Source organism: Drosophila simulans, chromosome X (assembly GCF_016746395.2).
Source record: "Drosophila simulans strain w501 chromosome X, Prin_Dsim_3.1, whole genome shotgun sequence".
In the NCBI taxonomy this organism is placed as follows: Eukaryota; Metazoa; Arthropoda; class Insecta; order Diptera; family Drosophilidae; genus Drosophila; species Drosophila simulans.
In genome coordinates this window covers 1,288,185-1,305,017 of record NC_052525.2, presented here as the reverse complement: position 1 = coordinate 1,305,017, position 16,833 = coordinate 1,288,185, and the positions used below count along the sequence as shown (strand labels likewise).

At 55.3% G+C, this 16,833-nt stretch overlaps 9 protein-coding genes and 1 non-coding gene across 16 annotated transcripts; 4 read left to right on the top strand and 6 right to left on the bottom strand.

Annotated features, from left to right (window-relative positions):
- Positions 1–210: 210 nt before the first annotated feature.
- Positions 211–1,841, top strand: LOC6724869 (40S ribosomal protein SA). The gene is made up of 3 exons (XM_016173143.2): positions 211–368; positions 707–949; positions 1,150–1,841. Exons 2-3 carry the CDS (start codon positions 731–733, stop codon positions 1,741–1,743), a joined length of 813 nt encoding a protein of 270 aa, XP_016037676.1. The 5' UTR covers positions 211–368; positions 707–730; the 3' UTR covers positions 1,744–1,841.
- LOC120285413 lies at positions 1,031–1,126 on the top strand. Its single transcript, XR_005544711.1, has one exon. It is a non-coding gene; the product is annotated as a small nucleolar RNA snoM1 (small nucleolar RNA).
- Positions 1,842–2,101: 260 nt separating the features above from the next.
- On the bottom strand, positions 2,102–6,464 carry LOC27208188. 2 transcript variants are annotated; one of them, XM_016183795.3, is made up of 3 exons: positions 6,237–6,464; positions 5,293–6,152; positions 2,102–2,518 (listed from the first exon to the last, which is right to left on the bottom strand). In XM_016183795.3, exons 1-3 carry the CDS (start codon positions 6,331–6,333, stop codon positions 2,426–2,428), a joined length of 1,050 nt encoding a protein of 349 aa, XP_016037674.3. In that variant the 5' UTR covers positions 6,334–6,464; the 3' UTR covers positions 2,102–2,425. The 2 variants fall into 2 exon arrangements, with proteins under 2 accessions (XP_016037674.3, XP_016037673.1); XM_016183794.3 differs by having other exon boundaries at positions 5,293–6,149.
- LOC27207388 (pleckstrin homology domain-containing family F member 1 homolog) lies at positions 2,354–4,998 on the bottom strand. The gene is made up of 2 exons (XM_044923633.1): positions 3,283–4,998; positions 2,354–2,518 (listed from the first exon to the last, which is right to left on the bottom strand). Exon 1 carries the CDS (start codon positions 4,275–4,277, stop codon positions 3,327–3,329), a length of 951 nt encoding a protein of 316 aa, XP_044779568.1. The 5' UTR covers positions 4,278–4,998; the 3' UTR covers positions 2,354–2,518; positions 3,283–3,326.
- Positions 6,465–6,520: 56 nt separating the features above from the next.
- LOC27207705 (ras-related protein Rab-27A) lies at positions 6,521–9,634 on the top strand. 2 transcript variants are annotated; one of them, XM_039297191.1, is made up of 3 exons: positions 6,521–7,244; positions 8,725–8,844; positions 9,007–9,634. In XM_039297191.1, the coding sequence occupies exons 1-3, from the start codon at positions 6,900–6,902 to the stop codon at positions 9,538–9,540; spliced, it is 999 nt and encodes a 332-aa protein (XP_039153125.1). In that variant the 5' UTR covers positions 6,521–6,899; the 3' UTR covers positions 9,541–9,634. The 2 variants fall into 2 exon arrangements, with proteins under 2 accessions (XP_039153125.1, XP_016037672.2); XM_016183386.2 differs by having other exon boundaries at positions 8,627–8,844.
- A 133-nt stretch (positions 9,635–9,767) lies between these two features.
- Positions 9,768–11,034, bottom strand: LOC6739911 (trypsin alpha-3). The gene is made up of 3 exons (XM_016180996.3): positions 10,690–11,034; positions 10,336–10,630; positions 9,768–10,270 (listed from the first exon to the last, which is right to left on the bottom strand). Exons 1-3 carry the CDS (start codon positions 10,944–10,946, stop codon positions 9,914–9,916), a joined length of 909 nt encoding a protein of 302 aa, XP_016037671.1. The 5' UTR covers positions 10,947–11,034; the 3' UTR covers positions 9,768–9,913.
- A 150-nt stretch (positions 11,035–11,184) lies between these two features.
- Positions 11,185–12,661, bottom strand: LOC6739912. Its single transcript, XM_016180995.3, has 4 exons — positions 12,442–12,661; positions 12,154–12,362; positions 11,899–12,094; positions 11,185–11,844 (listed from the first exon to the last, which is right to left on the bottom strand). The coding sequence occupies exons 1-4, from the start codon at positions 12,518–12,520 to the stop codon at positions 11,558–11,560; spliced, it is 771 nt and encodes a 256-aa protein (XP_016037670.1). The 5' UTR covers positions 12,521–12,661; the 3' UTR covers positions 11,185–11,557.
- Positions 12,662–12,874: 213 nt separating this feature from the next.
- On the bottom strand, positions 12,875–16,580 carry LOC27207003 (protein sym1). 2 transcript variants are annotated; one of them, XM_016182768.2, is made up of 5 exons: positions 15,889–16,580; positions 13,553–13,701; positions 13,411–13,493; positions 13,169–13,351; positions 12,875–13,104 (listed from the first exon to the last, which is right to left on the bottom strand). In XM_016182768.2, the coding sequence occupies exons 1-5, from the start codon at positions 16,122–16,124 to the stop codon at positions 12,946–12,948; spliced, it is 810 nt and encodes a 269-aa protein (XP_016037668.2). In that variant the 5' UTR covers positions 16,125–16,580; the 3' UTR covers positions 12,875–12,945. The 2 variants fall into 2 exon arrangements, with proteins under 2 accessions (XP_016037668.2, XP_039153124.1); XM_039297190.2 differs by lacking the exon at positions 15,889–16,580 and adding an exon at positions 14,863–15,000.
- Positions 13,860–14,815, top strand: LOC6739910 (trypsin-1). The gene is made up of 2 exons (XM_002076763.4): positions 13,860–14,345; positions 14,409–14,815. Exons 1-2 carry the CDS (start codon positions 13,860–13,862, stop codon positions 14,775–14,777), a joined length of 855 nt encoding a protein of 284 aa, XP_002076799.2. The 3' UTR covers positions 14,778–14,815.
- Positions 14,814–16,794, bottom strand: LOC27207524 (mpv17-like protein). 4 transcript variants are annotated; one of them, XM_016183210.3, is made up of 5 exons: positions 16,594–16,794; positions 15,543–15,708; positions 15,322–15,455; positions 15,125–15,256; positions 14,814–15,060 (listed from the first exon to the last, which is right to left on the bottom strand). In XM_016183210.3, exons 2-5 carry the CDS (start codon positions 15,694–15,696, stop codon positions 14,890–14,892), a joined length of 591 nt encoding a protein of 196 aa, XP_016037667.1. In that variant the 5' UTR covers positions 15,697–15,708; positions 16,594–16,794; the 3' UTR covers positions 14,814–14,889. The 4 variants fall into 4 exon arrangements, with proteins under 4 accessions (XP_016037667.1, XP_016037663.1, XP_016037664.1 ...); XM_016183206.3 differs by having other exon boundaries at positions 15,543–15,704; positions 16,598–16,793; XM_016183207.3 differs by having other exon boundaries at positions 15,543–15,704; positions 16,594–16,792.
- Between the last annotated feature and the right edge of the window lie 39 nt (positions 16,795–16,833).

The following is a 16,833-nucleotide window of genomic DNA, read 5'->3' as shown; positions in this document are numbered from 1 at the left end:
GTTGGGTCATTCGCTTGCAGCAGACAGGGATGGGAATGGTATAAAGTCTGATTGCCGACTGACTTACCAAAGATAGATGAAATCATCCGCCGTCCCTCGTTTGAACTGCGAAACTCACCACGATTTTAGCGATGACCCGGGAAAAGTCCGCGCACTTTCATCCATACACTTTCCGCGAAAATTTCGATAGACTGATTCCCGGTGTGACCGATTTTCGTCGGAGTAAAAATACCGAAAAAGTCGGAACGCGTCGCGATTTGGAAAAAAACCGCTTAACGCGAACGCAACACCGATTCTCTGCATGCCAACGTCGCCAACTTCAACCCGGAAATCGGCCATTTTGTCAAAACTCCCAGCGGCATCTAGACGTAAGTAGTCCGAGCTCCTCCGAAATATTCAGAAATACATGCGAAATGGGACCCGCCTGCGACACGCGACGCCTGAACGCACTCCGGGCTGCCTTCATAATGCAACGACTGTGCCCTAGGCATCTAGGCAAGAAATTCCGAACGCCAGGTCTCCCGATGTGCCGCGGTGCTCCGATGTTGCTCCGAAATGGGTTCCGCCTGGGCGCATCCAACTGCTTGCCATGATAACTATCTCCACGTGCAGACGCCTTTGGCGGCAGGCGCGACACCGGCGAAAACTCGCACGTGGAGCCCCTTTAAGGTTATGTCCACTAACCATATGCGTGTCTCATTCACAGGTCCGTAACTCTTTCCACGTTAACATGTCGGGAGGCTTAGATATTCTGTCCCTCAAGGAGGACGACATCACCAAGATGTTGGTGGCCACCACCCATCTGGGTTCTGAGAACGTCAACTTCCAGATGGAGCAGTACGTGTACAAGCGCCGCGCTGATGGCGTCAACATCCTCAACCTGGGCAAGACCTGGGAGAAGCTGCAGCTGGCGGCCCGCGCCATCGTGGCCATCGATAACCCTTCGGACGTGAGTACAAGTGCAGATTCCATTGCATCAAAGTGCGGCGTGGCTAGCGTGATGAGTTTATTACTAATCTTTCGGGTATGAAATTCAATGATTTCAACTTCACTGCTGACCAGCCACGCCTCAACGCCTCGGAGTGATTGTCCCAGTCTCTGATAGACAGCATATTCTAATACACTTGTTTAATATTACTTGTTTCGCAGATCTTCGTCATCTCGTCGCGTCCGATCGGCCAGCGCGCCGTGCTGAAGTTCGCTAAGTACACCGACACCACTCCCATCGCCGGCCGCTTCACGCCCGGTGCCTTCACCAACCAGATCCAGCCTGCTTTCCGCGAGCCGCGTCTGCTGGTGGTGACCGACCCCAACACCGATCACCAGCCCATCATGGAGGCCAGCTACGTGAACATCCCCGTGATTGCCTTCACGAACACCGACTCGCCTCTGCGCTACATCGACATTGCCATTCCATGCAACAACAAGTCGGCCCACTCCATCGGTCTGATGTGGTGGCTGTTGGCCCGCGAGGTGCTCCGCCTGCGTGGCACCATCTCTCGCAGCGTCGAGTGGCCCGTGGTCGTCGATCTGTTCTTCTACCGCGATCCCGAGGAGGCCGAGAAGGAGGAGGCCGCCGCTAAGGAGCTGCTGCCGCCACCCAAGATCGAGGAGGCCGTCGACCACCCGGTCGAGGAGACCACCAACTGGGCCGATGAGGTTGCCGCCGAGACCGTTGGCGGAGTGGAGGACTGGAACGAGGACACCGTCAAGACCTCCTGGGGCAGCGACGGCCAGTTCTAAGGAACCGTCCGGATCACAGATGGCACTACATCAGCACAGCGTTTTGTTGTCAGACGCCTTTTCAACGGCATAAATAAACAGCTCTGTTTATATCTAAACACCTCGTGTTTCCATTTGCATAGCGTAGTCTTGTATCACGTGCTTATGCACGATTTATTTACTAGTATCGAAGCGGTCTAACGCATTTCCTTAGCTGGGCTCTGCTGTGAGCGCCGGAAATTCTGAGAAAATGGTTCCCAATATGCTGTTCCAAAGAAATGAGACAAATTTCAACGGATCGCTGCTCAGATTAGAGGGAGACAGGCAGCTCTTGCCGTTGCATCTGTCTGCAGAGAAGGACGGAAGAATGACAGTCTTGTTCAATTTACAGTATTAATTTATTGTTTTTTGGGCTTTGTACAAATAGAAAACAGTTAATGATCGCAATTGCAAATTGCTTATGTTGTATACATATCCATATAGTTCAACCTCCCGCCAAACATACGATTTTAGTGGTTCTTATCCGCCAAAAACGGGAACGATATATGCGTAAAAGTAATGTTAATGTTAAGAGACAAAAATTGTGTTAATCTGGTAAAACTATGCATCGGTATAAACACGATTATGTGTAGCATCGACTTCACATCATTCAAATTTGGACAGGGCTATCAAACGTTTGGTAGTCGATTGGTTCCGTCGAGCACTATTTAAATGGATTCGGACGAGCCTTGAATGCCGTCATCTTGCGCAGCTCCTTTATCTCCTCCTGCTCGCATCGCTTCCGTTGTTCGTCATGCTGCAATGGCAAAGGCGGAGAGGATTACGGATTAGCATTGAAATATACACATTGGTCGTCGGCGGTCTGGTGCAGTGGAAAGGTGATGAGGAAGTGTTGACTGCTGTATTGCATTCTAATTGCGACTGAACCTCGCGTACGCAACCTTTGTCTCTGGCCACTCGGACAGATGCATGGATGACTGGCCGCCTGACTCATCCAACGCCCGGAGGCAGAAATGGGCTCCCACTGGCCATCTAACCCTATCGGCTGCTCTGTTCCGCTGAGTCACGACGGGATTTTCAAAACGATAAGCCGGCATTTGGACTGGACTGGGAAGGGCAGGGCTGGGCTGCTTGTGAGCAGATATGGGAAACATCCCACATCATCAGACCGTTTGTTTGCCAGCGAATAATAGAGCAGCAGCAACCGTCGCAGCCACTTGGCTGATAAGGCTATCGCGCTCAGCGGAATTCGCGGAAAATTTAAAACGAGAAGAATAAAGAAAGGAGCCACTGCAAGGTCGCAGTCACGAGCAATGTTCTATTCTAGACTCTCCCAACTTAGAAGTCGATTAGCCTCAAATCTTACACGTCCTTTTCTAACGCATGGGTATAATGAAATATCAGAAACTGGGTCCGAAGGTCTTGCAATAATGATGACGGGAAGTGTCGTATGTTCAAATGAACAGTGGCTATTTTGGACATGTTCAAGGAGACTTCTTCACGGCGCGATGCGTGTCTACAAGGTATATGGATATGCGTTGTGGGTGGGTGAGAGCTTGCCTGCGATATCTACCATAATCATAATCATTCGCTATGTGGTCCGTTCAACAGTGGCTGCCCGTCGTCGCAACGGCAGCCGGGGGGCTTTGGACGCTCGGTGTCACCTGGGGAGCCTCCAAGCTACCAGTGGTGGCGGAGGAGGGCGAGGTTATCGTCGAGGAGTCTTCGACGGCGGATAGCACGCTGCTGTCCCCGTAGAAGCGCGGCTCGTCGTGCGACTCGCCACCAGGGGAGGCAGTCTCCTCGTCGGAGTCCTCGTCGTTGGAGCTGTCGCCGGCCGTTGTGTTGAGCTTGTTGCCGGAAGCAGCACCGGTAGCCGCTGCCGAGTCCTCGCCAGAGCCAAGGGAACTTGGCACGTGCTTCAAGCGCTCGTAGCAGGCGTCGCAGACGCGCAACGCCTTCGTGCTCTGCTGCGGCAGCATGAACTTCTTGGCTGAGCAGCCGGCGCAGACAACCGCGCCGCAGTTGCGGCAGTGATGCCGGCGCTGAATGAAGGTGAACTGCGTCTTCTTGCAGTGCATGCAGACGCTGGCGTCGGTGTCGGGCACCCAGACGGCGGCGTGGTTCTCCACCGGCTTCTTGCCGCTCTTGCGCAGCAGGTCCTCCACGCACTTGTTGATGTGGGCCATCCACTCCTGCTTCTCGGTGCTGGTGGCCGCGAACACCACAAACGACTTGGTGGTGGTGCGGATGTACCAGCCGTTTCTGTACGTTTGGTTGTCGGCAATCGATTCCAGCGACACCTCCTCCAGCGGCATAATATGCTGCTTGTTGTACTTCTTCTTGCCAATCACTATGTTCCCGTACACCAGGATGTCGTTGAACAGGAAGAACTGGCGTGACTTGGGCCGCTTGCGACACATCTTGGTCAGTACGCCCTCGCCCACCAGAACGCGACCTTGCATCGCCAGCGGCACGCCCGAGCTTCCGAAGCAGTTCTCCACGGAGGCGATGCGCCGCGTGTTGGCCTCCGAGTTGACCAGACGGTCCACCATGACGATAATGGGCGGTTGGGCTCGGCTTTGGGTTTGGTTTTTGCTTTTGGTTTGGGCTTAACTTCGATTCGTGTGCGGCGAAAGTTGCTGCTCAGCTAGCTCGATCCGAGTCCGAATCCGAGTCGAAATGTAGCCAACTGTGACGACAAACTGCCTGCTGCAGTGGTGTGCGTGCGCTCGCGTCGTGTGTGTATGGTGTGACACTCGGTGCCACTGCTCCTCCAGAAACGTGTGTGTGTGTACGTGCGTGCGTCGGTGTGTATGTGTGTGCGGAATGGGCGCAGCTGTTGCAGGTCCTTGCAAAAGGCTTGGAAGTGGGGCGACTGGAGAATCCTGGTTCCGGAATGCAGGGCGACAGCTCCCGCTTTATGCAATGCTCGACGGTTGACTGTAACTGGCTTTTCTACGCCGTCCGAAACGTCATGACTCACTCACACCACAGCAACAAAAACAAACTGGGCTCGCTCCGTCTCGCTCTGCCCACCGCCCGTGTTATTGTTTGTCGAGCGTCGGATTCCCGGCCTGGGCCTGCTGCACTGGCGAACTGGGGCGTTCCTAGATCGTTGCCGTTCGGCCCTTAAATTTGGGTCTAGTTTTTGGGCGCAGGAGGGGTTTTGGAGCTGGCAGCAACACTTGGAGAAATACGTTATTTTGCGAGCGCAGTGTGGCCGCTCGCGGATCGCAGCTAAATGCCGGCACGCTGGTGTTGGAAAACTCCGCGTGTCGGTTGGAACTCACTTTTTGAACTTAACGAACGGTGCTTACAGTGAGCCCACGAAGAGGGGTCAATTGCAAATGGTTTATTACATTGGATTAAACAATATATGTATATGTATATGTATGGAAAAATGTAAAAACAACTAAATCATCACTAAACACGCGGTCAGTTGCTAAGAAACCTAAACCAGCAGCACACATCACATAAATCACAAAAATGAAATTCCGGCCCTGAACTCGAAAAATATCTGCTTGGGTTTGGAACCAATGCTTAAGGGATACTAGATTTAGTCTTTACCTCCTTCTTCTTCTGCTCCAGGCTGACCTGTACGGCGGCGTCGAACTCGCGCCGGTCGCGCACGCGCTGCTCGCTGCGCAGGTGGAAGGGTCTGGAGCGGGTGCCAGCCGGATGCAGTCGCGCCTGGTTGGCCGGGTCATCCTCGTGACGCCGTTCCAAGTTCGACTGGCTGTGTTTCAGCGTCTCGGGCGTGCGCGGAACGGTGATTTTATGGATGACCGCCAGCTCGTTCATGCGCTTGTGCATGGCCTTGAAGTTGGGCATGGGTCGGCTATGGAACTGGCGCGCCTTGCTTTCCTCCTCGGAGCGCTTGCGCATCGCCTGCTGCCGCTTGCTCTCGTACACGTCCTTGAACTGGTATGCCTTGGGGGCGGTGGATGTGGCAGACGCGCCGGCTCCCTCGTGCTCGCGGTGGCGTGGGGGCGACCACTCCAGGCGCAGCTTGGCTCCGACGCCAGGAGGACGCGCTTCCTGGTGGACCAAGTGCTGGTCAGCTTCCGTCATATGCTTCTCATCATCGTCCCCATCCTTGCCCCAGTTGACCGGAACAATTTGTTTGACGTCGTCCTGCGGCTCTGGGCCGTTGTCAACTGGGACCACTTGAGCCAGCTCCTGGAGCTCTGTTTTGAGCTTGAGTTCTGGCACATCTTGGGGCTCAACTTTGGGCTTGATTGTCAGTGCATCCGTGGACGCCTCTGTCATGTCTTTGGGGGACTCCTTCTTGAGATCCCCAGCACTAATCAGCTTCTCATCGAAGTCACCATCGCGCTGTTCCCGGCCGATCTTCTGCGGAGTGGGGCACAGCAGGAGGGGGTTAACATTGCCGAGGCTCCTGTTGTTCTCCTTGTTGGCCCGTCCTGCTGGAAAATGCGGAAAATGGTCAGCTATGGTCGGGAAAAAATGGCGCGTTTTCTCAGCTTGGACGCGGTGGCCTGGATACGCACCGAAAAAGTTTTGGGAGTGATCCAACTGATAGTCACCCACGTTGATGGCGTCCCAGTCGAAGTCCGACTGGCCAAAAGTTGAGTTCGCGTTGTCCATGGCCAGTAAATAGTGAACAAAACCTCAACCAAGAAGTTTCCGCACCGATTCAAAAAAAAAGAAAAACAAAGCAAATCGCGAGCCCGCAAGAAACTCGATAAGTGCAATTCGATGGCGGCGCTTTACAGCACTGCTTTATCTTGCGATACTTATCGATAGCTCTGCGCGCGCAAACTCAATTTAGTGAAAACTATAGCTCAGTGTTATTTAGTAACACGAAATTTGATTGCTGAAAACTAGGATTATAGAAACAGTGGACCATTCGAGCACGGGATACACTCCTGACTTTATATTCTTCGTCGCAGAACAAAGCTTAGGCGCCGTCCGGCGGAAGCTCCGTCCAAAGCCGTTCCATTCCTAAAGTTGCCCGAAGGATTATGTCTCGAGAGTGCTTCGAAGTATCCACGAAATAACCACATTCCCGTGGGAAAGGACACCTGTGCGGCGCACCTGTCGCGCGCGGAAGCGCCTTGAAAGCTGGCGCAAGCTTTGGCTGAAAGCTGCGCCTCGGCAAAGGGACCGCCAGTTGGCGGCTAACGAGCCCTGTAGTCTGTGCTGGGCAGCGCATGGCAACAGGTCGGGCAGCGCACCGCCCACAGGATCCAGTGCGTCGCATCCGCAGCATCCGCACAGCCTCGGAGTCCTCGTGGGCCGATTGTTTTCGTTCAGCAAGCCTCCGCAAGGTGTTTGAAGGTCCCTTTCCCCGCGCGGACGAATTGCGCGCGCTAAAAATAACGGTTGCCCGCCCAGCCAGTCTGGTCCAGTCAGCTGAATCGCAATCCTTCCGGATCCTTGGAGTGACGAGTGGCGTGTCGCCTTGGGCGCCAAAGTCGACGGCGGGCGTCGGAGCAGAAATGCGTGCCGCCCCTCCTGAGCCTGAGCCTCTGCAATTAGCCGGATCCGGTGAACAGGTGAGCTGAGGAACTAAGGGGCTGAGGTGGCGGTGGCTATTTTTAATCGCGAGCCAGAAGCGCGGCAGCTGCAGCTAATTACGGCACTGCGGCCCAGCTTTAATTGTCCAAGTGCAGCTGGCCGCGCTGAAAGGGCGGAAGGAAGCTGCGAGGACGGCCTTGAGTGGAGGCCTTGTGGTTTGCTCCTAATTGCCATCACTCGGCTTAGCCAACCCCCCTTATGTTGAACACCACCCCCGGAAACGGGAGGCTATTTCAGTTGCTAGGCCCACCTGAGCCCCGCAAGATCTTGCGAATCAATAAAGGTTTAAAATTAACCGTCAGCCGAGTGGGATGGCAATGGCTGTGCGTGCATGCTAATTCGATTTGCCCACCATCCACTGACATTCCGCCTCCCATCTCCCCCTGGGAGACCTGGCGAGCAGCAGAAGGCTGTAACCTATGCGTGCTCCCTATGCGAGACAGCGGATTCGGAAGTGGGGGCCGGAAGCCGGAGACGTGAGACAGCAGCCGGAAACGGGAGGAAATTAGATTACAAGACATCAGCAGGCAGGATTCCATTGAGTGCTGCCGGGATGCGCAGAAGGCGCATAGGGAGCGGGGTCTCAGTTATTACTTCGATCTCTGTTGTTACTTTCCTGTCGCGGAGGTCCTGTTGTCTAGCAACCACTTCAACCGCAGGCAGCGTCCGTAATCCGCTTAGCGCAGGAAGGACGCCAGGCTGCAAAGATACTGCACGTTGCCTGGCCCTGCCCACCGCATCGCATCATTTTGAGCGTTGGCCGTTGGTCTAATTAGCGGGGCAGGGGCAGCCTTCCTGTGCTCCAGCCACTTTCCACTTTTCCACTGCCCCTTATCATCTCTCTCTGTTCAGCCGAGCGCCATACCGTTGGGCGCTCTTTCAGCGGGAATGCTTGAAATCTCGATCGGCTTGTCCTTTGATGCGGTAGTGTGCGCAAGGGATTCCCCGCCATCCCGACCCATCGAACCCACACCCACACATCGACTCCACACGCCCGAATTTCGCCCGGAACGGGACAGAAAATCAATAAATCGGGATTTAATGAGTTTCAAATATTTGCCACAGTGCGGCGAGCTGTGTGTGTGTGCGTGTGCCTGTGTGTGGTGGGGTGGGTAAGTGGGTCGCATTACGGGGGTGGCAGCTGGCAGTGGGTGGGAGCCACGCTCACGAAGATGCCTCCCGACTTGAGTGCCCCGCCTCCGCTCCTGTCAGCCTAAGCCCGGTCTTACACAAAAGAGGAGGAAGAGTGGCGAGTGGATAGAGAGGCGGGGCAGGAGGCAGGGAGCTGGTAGCTGGGGGAGAACCATTGCTGTGGAGAACTGTACAGGAACGGGCAGCTCATTCGGTTCCCTGCTTCCAGGCGGACGGGATGCGTCTGCGGTCCTGAACGTGCCAAACGCGCTGCTACGAACGTCCATTATGACGGGCGCCAACATCGACTACGACTACCTGCTCAAGTTCCTCGTCCTGGGCGACTCCGGCGTGGGCAAGACCTGCCTCCTCTACCAGTACACGGATGGCCGGTTCCACACGCAGTTCATCTCCACCGTGGGCATCGACTTCCGCGAGAAGCGGCTGGTAAGTGCAAGCGGCTATTCATCCTCTGATCTCTTTCACGTGACTCACATAACTTAATCCACACAATTCTGCTGGATTCGGTTTGAGAGTCGTATCACGAGGGTTTTGCAACCATATCACTTCCGAACCCTAGTGACCCATCACCTTTACTGCATCCTGCAGCTGTACAACTCCCGCGGACGCCGCCACCGCATCCACCTGCAGATCTGGGACACCGCCGGACAGGAGCGCTTCCGTTCGCTAACCACAGCGTTCTACCGCGACGCCATGGGCTTCCTGCTCATCTTCGACCTGACCAGCGAGAAGAGCTTCCTGGAGACGGCCAACTGGCTGTCGCAGCTGCGGACTCACGCCTACTCCGAGGACCCCGACGTGGTCCTCTGCGGCAACAAGTGCGACCTGCTGCAGCTGCGCGTGGTGAGTCGCGACCAGGTGGCGGCCCTCTGCCGACGCTACCGGCTGCCGTACATCGAGACGAGCGCCTGCACCGGGGCCAACGTCAAGGAGGCCGTGGAGCTGCTGGTGGGCCGCGTCATGGAGCGGATCGAGAACGCGGCCTGCAACCGCGAGTTCTCCCTGCTACTGACCCAGTCGCGGTGCCTGCCGAACATCGCCTACGGCCAGCCGGAGGACCTGGTGCGACTCCACGACCGGCGGGAGGAGCCCTGCTCGCGGCGCAACTGCCGCAACTGCTAGGTGCCATGCCCGTGGCCAAGTCACCCTGCTTTGTTCCTTGACTCATGTTTCCGAATCTAAGTGTGTTTCGCTGTAAATAAATGTTGATTGTTGAGTGGAAAGCGTTTCATTGCACGACAAGATACGAAGAGGTCGTGATAATTATCCGACTCTTCCGAAACCGCCCAGATTTGTAGATAGCTGATAGCTGCGGGATGGCATTCGAGGTAACAAAAGTGATTCGATTGATACTACATACATAGGTTTGCATACGGTAGCTATCAGATTCGGAGCTGTCGCCGCTACATTGTACGTGTATGTGTATTAGGAATATTTAGTTTAGAACATAGTTACTAGATAGACTAAAGCACCGGCAGGTATCCCGAAATGGTGGCTATAGCCACGAAACCGAGCACCGCATCAGCAGGGGCAGGAGTAGGAGCAGTCTGGTAGCCAGCCTGGAGTGGGGAGCCCCGCTGCGTCCCTCTATCCACTGGCGGTAGTACTCCACGTCCACGTAGACACCCGGCAGTCCCGGCTCTGCGCATCCGTAGCCCCAGGAGACCACACCCACCAGACGGCCCTCGTGCACCAGCGGTCCGCCGGAGTCGCCTTGGCAGGAATCGGTGCCGCCCTGCAGGCGTCCCGCGCACATCATCCCGGGCAGCAGGCCGGACCTGTAGATCATGCGGCAGGTCTGGTGCCGGATGGTGCTCACGTTTGCCGTCAGCAGGATGTTGGACAGGGAGCTCTGGGAAAGAGTCAGATAAGCTGCGTGCTCAATGGCTTTCCTACAGCTCTACAAATCCGACTCACCTGCTCCGTACGACCCCAACCGGCCACCTGGCACAGCTTGCCGGGGGGCGTGACCTGGCCAGCCAGCTGGATGGGGGCCACAGTGAGGTGGACACCACCGCCTGGAGACATCGGCAGCCCGGTGCGCAGAAAGAGGATGCCCACGTCGTCACGCATGCTGTCCGGGCTGAAGGTGTGCATGTAGGCCATGGAACTCACCTGGGACACGATGGTGCCATTGCGGTGCTCGAAGCGATTAAGCGTGCCCAGGACCACGACGAACTCGCTGGCCCGTCGAAAGCGCTTTCTCTGATTGCTGCTGGCATGAGTCCGATCAGAAGGGAGCGGTCACCCCATGGTGGGATCACTACTCACTTGTACAGGCAGTGGGCTGCGGTCAGGACCTTTCTGGGCGCGATCAGCGCCCCTCCGCAGATGTGGCCGCTTCCGAAGTTGTTGTCGTGTCGGAGAAGGCGGATGGAGACCAGATGGCGCGTCTCGTCCGCCCTGGCCACACTTCCATTGATGATGCGCGGCTGCTGATTCTCCTGAAGCCAGCGGTCCGCCGCCGAGCAGGCGAGGAGGAACCAGAACAGAATGTAGCTGCAGCCGAGCAGGCCAAACCGAGTCATCGCAGTAAAGGTGAGAAGAAACAGAGCGCACGAAACTCACTGAATCGAGGTGTCGAGTCTGGGAGCCAGCAGCCCAAACTAACAATTGGCAATCAGCGGAGGCGCTATCAGTTCGATAAGGCAAACATAAACATATTAGGAGTAGATCACATCCGCACCTCATCACCAGGAACATGTAGTTGGTGGTAAAGGAGGGGAAACCAGGGCGAAGATGATCAATCTGATCAGCACGTTTAGCTTCGCAAGTTTAAATAATACATTTAATTCAATGTTGATATGTCTTTACACCAGTTTGCTTATAAAAGGTGGAATACGGTCTAAAAATTGAAGCTGTAAACATTTTTGAGCCTACATAAAAAGTATAATGGTAGATGTGTAAAAATTTAGTGGATCTTTTTGGTCGCACTGATCTTACGTTTAGCTGTACGTGCTATTTAATACAATTACAAACGGATACGAGCCGAGCTCAGTTGGGTCGGCGTGTTAAATGATCGATGTTAAAGGCACTTTGGACGGCGTTGGTTGCGCAGATTCGAGGGACGAGATTGCGTCTGAAAACTTAAGCTAAGATCCAATCGGAACGGAATGTATGGGAGTCGCGCGGACAGCTGTTATATGTAGCCCTGCAGGCTGCGCGACTGGCTGTGGTGGTGGCGCGGCGGCTGGTAGCCCGGCTCCTGCATCTCCATTTGCATTACCAGGTTCTTCTGCTCGCCGCGGGTGTCGTAGGCTTGCCGGGCCTCGCGCTGCAGGATCAGAGCGGCTAGACCAAGCAGCATGAAGGTGACAACGGCCAGGGCGTAGGACCAGCCCAGCACGTTGAACTTGGGGTACATCATCCAGTCACGGCGGTAGGCGCAGCCCCCGAAGATGCACACGGCCAAAAACATGAACAGAGCTGTGGGAGATCGCTGTTTAGCTGGTACTTATTGGGCGGGAGGCGGATACATACATGAGATGGCGGTGCCCATGTAGGAGAGGCGGACGAGCAGCCACTCGTACTGCAAAACGGCCTTAAGAGGCAGTCGGATGATGGTAAGCGAGAGCAGGGCCAGCACAAGGAACACGATGATGAAGGACATGGTCACGAAGCCCTGCACCGCCATGAGCCAGCCGGGCAGCAGATACTCACGGATAACATAGTATTCCTGTGCGAGTGGGAGAAAATCAGGACAAGGATAAAAACCTGCCAGTTTGCTGTACTCACGTGCGAGAAGATGTTGTGGCAGCCGGTGAACTGCTTGGGGAACGCATACTTGGGGTACACGAAGTCCTTAAAGCAGTACTGCCACAGGCCCATGTTCTTGAAGCTGGCCCTCGTCTCCTCGTAGGACTCGATCCAGTACGGCGAGCAGAAGGTCATCATCAGCACGAAAAAGCTGGCGAATGTAACTATGGCGCCGAAGACCACGCCATCTGGGAAGGGAATTGGGCATTGAAAGTCCATTTTGGATAGAAATGCAGATCGGCCCGCATGCTCGAGTGCGTCACTTACTGGTGGCCCGCGGATAGTCGCCCTTCTCGACGCCCGAGTCCGTGGTGTCCTGCGACTGTTGCTTGTTAAGTTCACGCATGCTGCTGTCCTGGTTCTCGAAGGGATGGCAGTTGGAACAGAGGAGTTTCTTTTCTGGGGATTGTCAGTAAACAAATGCAACGCACACACCCAAAAAAAGCAGCAACAACTAGGTGGGGCTAGCGATGGGACAGTGTCGATAGGAAATGTGGTGGGGCTCGGTCGATATACCGGGATTTATTTAAAAATAACTTTTTATTAATTTTATTACTTTAGGCTTGTTACTCTTCGGAAAGAGGGGCCATTTTGCATAATGCTGTTTAAATATTAAAACAAACCCATGCACAATCGATATTTTTTCACCCCTAGGTGAGCCAGTGTGACCAGTACGTGGTGCAAAATACCGTTCTTAGCATTTCATTTCTTTCATTTCGTTCACTATTTACTATTTTATTTAATGCTGTTAAAGAAATACAATCATGTGCATCAAATGGCCCCGTCCACCTCGTGGTGCTCCAGGTGCTTCATGTAGGCCAAAAAGCAGGTCCAGCACAGGCTGCACGCGCTGATGAATGGCACCCGGTTGCGCTCGGGGATCAGGGTGAAGTTGATGGTGGCCACCAGTGGCCATACGGACAGAGCCACCTGCAAGAGCAATGGAACTGGTGGGTTAGACGGCCGCTCTCCCTGGAATCCCACAATAAAGTACCTTGTACGTGGGCAGGAATTTTTTGCCGACCTCGGCTACCGCCTGCTCCACCGTCTTGGACTCCAGGAGGCTCATGATAAAGTAGAAGCAGGTCATTGCGCCGGGGGTGTACGAAATCGTTTCCACCGCCGCCTTAATGACGCCCGTCCTCAACGATGTCTGCGGCCACATGGCGCTGGAAATCTGCAGAACAATCGGAATGGGAGTAGACCTAAGCAGCAGCCATGTGAACGGTCACTAACCTTGACCCATCCGTAGAGGGTAGGAGCAACAAATAGGCCACCGTACATGCTGAACCGGAGCACGCGCCACCAGTCGTAGGTGCCTGTAAGATGAAGACAAGAGGGAGAAGGAAGCTAGCTGCTCGAAAGATTGCCGACTCACCCCAGCGCCTGCCCTCAACTGTTTGCTGGATGAGGCTGCCCGTGGGCCAGATCAGGCTGTACGATATCATGCCGCGCACAATCGGGTAGCGGGTGACGAACACCTTGAAGTTTTGCCACAAAAGTGGGCCCGCCATCGCAATCTCGGCCCTGCGGAGTCACAATCGCGCGGTTGGCATCTCATTAGCATGGCTAATAATTCAGGCCCACAACTGCATGGCCAGCTCTACCCACATAAAACCCACTAGCGAATACGGGCCCCAATATCCCATAAATTGCCCTGTTCTACCTGTGCACCGTGCACATAGATGGCCGTCATGGCTTCGATCGCAAGGCTCGCACTATTCTACACGGCAACCTTCCTTTTAGCAGAAGCCTCTGGCGAGGATGGAAAAATCGTCAACGGTACTACAGCTGGCCCGGGGGAGTTTCCCTTTGTGGTCTCGCTGCGACGCGCGAAGAGCGGCCGTCACTCCTGCGGCGCTACGCTGCTTAACCCGTACTGGGTCCTGACAGCCGCCCACTGCGTGCGGGGCTCCTCGCCCGAGCAGATTGATCTGCAGTACGGCAGCCAGATGCTGGCGCGAAACTCTAGCCAGGTGGCCCGCGTGGCCGCCATCTTCGTCCATCCACGGTACGAGCCAGAGGACAAGTACGTCAACGACATCGCCTTGTTGCAGCTAGCGCAGTCCGTCGCTTTGAGCAAGTTTGTCCAGCCGGTACGTCTGCCGGTGCCTCGGCAAGTCACGCCCGGAAACGCCAGTGCAGTCCTCGCGGGCTGGGGATTGAATGCGGTAAGAAAGAGCGTCATTCTTCCTTCAGACTCCTTGACTATCGACTAACCCGTTCAATTGTAGACGGGCGGCGTGGTCCAGCAGCATCTGCAGAAGGTCAAACTGCAAGTGTTCAGCGATACGGAATGCAGCGAGCGCCATCAGACCCAGCTGCATGACAGCCAGATCTGTGCAGGATTGCCCGAAGGTGGAAAAGGCCAGTGCAGTGGCGACTCCGGCGGCCCGCTGCTCCTTACTGACTCCGACACCCAGGTGGGCATTGTTTCTTGGAGCATCAAGCCCTGTGCACGGCCACCGTTTCCGGGCGTCTTCACCGAGGTGTCGGCCTACGTGGACTGGATTGTGGAGACGGTAAATAGCTGCTCGCCTCCGTCGTCGCTTTGGGTGGGCCAGCTAATTGTGGGACGATCCCCGCCTAGCCTAAGCAGCTAATGGATTTAACAGGCCCCATTAAAATACCGACTCACATACGCTAACGCTATCTAATTCAACAATTGGCCTAACAATTGGGACTCACAAAAGGTAACAAATACGACACAGGTAACTATGTACAAGGCAGAACCGAGGAATCCGACTGCTCCTCGTGGCGCGTCTTCATGTACGCCAGGAAAATGGTCCACATCAGGCTGCAAATGCTTACGAACACCACGCGGTTGTGCTCCGGCACCAGCGAGAAGTTAATGGTCTGCAGAATAGGCCAGATGCACACGCCGACCTGGAGGGTTAGTAATGAGTTGGATGTGAGCGAGGGGAGTAGCAAGCAGCGGGATAGGCATTACCTTGTACGTGGGCGCCGCCTTCTCCTTTGTTTCTTCCACGGCCTGGCTGAAGGTCTTCAGCTCCAGCAAGCTCATTCCCATGAAAAAGCTTACGCAAGCGAAGGGTCCGTAGGAAAGCTGTTCCGTGATGGCCTGCAAATAGGCGGTTGAGCTTGGTCCGCTGCGGCTGAGGAGCCGGATTCAGTCTGAGCCCTTACCTTAACGATGCCCGTGCGCAGATTGGTCTGCGGCCACATGGCGCTGGTGAGCCGCACCCAGCCGTACAGAGTGGGCGCCACGTACAGAGCTCCAAACAAGCTGAAACGGAGCGCCCTGGCCCAGTCGTACTCGCCTGCGGATCGTCGTCAGTGAGGGAAGAGGTTGCGCATGAAGAGCAGGACACGGTTATGGATGCGAGTGGTGCAGGTTAATTACTTACGCAGCTTGCGACCCTCCATCGCCTGCTGGATCAGGCTGCCCGCGGGCCACATGACCGCGTACGTGAGCGCGCCCTTGGCCATGGGATGCAGCTTGCTCCCTCGTCGCCACTGACCCAGCGAGGCCTGCAGCAGCTTAACGGCCGCAGGCACCATCACTTATGCTGCCCGGAAGGAGACATGGAGAAGGGTAACGGGCGGGTCTTAGACTATTGCTCAACCTAAACCAAAACAACGACAGCAACGACGACGAAGGGGGACCGGCCTTTCTAGCATTATTCGAAGGTCATTGGATGCGCGCGGCGGGGACAGGAGCTGGCCATGGTACTTAATATGGAGGGTACTTGCTGTGATCTGTGCTCTCTGGTATGTAGCCTGTGGCTATGGGGTTTCGATATTGCTATGGGCTGTTCGCCTGCGCCGAATGCCGCACTGAAACTGCACGATGAGTGGGATGAGTGCAGTTTGCGAATGCTAAATTCGAACATGGCAGTCGCGGGATGCACAGATATTAGGCTTCGCGAACATTTCTTTGCGCCGATCTTGACCCTCAGCCGCGCGAGAGGCACCAACACCATGTGCATGCCGCTCGCGGGAGGGACGAGTGCGGCACACACTGGGCTCTTGTCAGGCACGAGACTGAGTATTTATATACACATATATGGCGTGAGGGGTGGGGGGTGGGGGTGGATGCGGAAACATTCCCGAATTACGAAATTCATTCTAGGAATTTGGTCAAGCAGTGAACTATGTACGAAGCACCCCAGTGACCCTCAATCAGCCCCTGGATTTCCTCTCACGCAACGAGAGAGGAAGTGTTTTTGCAAGGACTTTACGTAACGAGGCAGGCGTGCGGGTGCGGGTGCAGGAGGGGGAGGCTCGCCATTGATGAATGAAGAATAACGGCACGTTTGGCTCTCCCGCGCCAGTCACTACGCAAACACCTTACGTCGCTCGTAAACGAGAGCGTGACCGAGCAGATCGTGCCGCCCGTCGCCCCTCCATCATCGTTTCTGTTGTTGCTGCCCGGTGAGTGGTGAGTTAGTTAGTTACTTGCTTTCGCAGTGCGTTCCAGACGGGGTAGATGGGTCCAGACGGCGGGGAAGGGGCCTGGGCTCAGCTTGGGATTAGCTAGTCTAACTTAATGTAATCTAGTTTGTACTGTGGTCACGCACGGCGTCCGCATCTCGCGCCCTCCTCCGTTCGCTGGGCTTCCGTATCTCGTATCTGACTGAGGCAACCAGACGGCCCCAAAGCGCCAGAACGCCAATACGAAATGTTTTGCACAGTCAG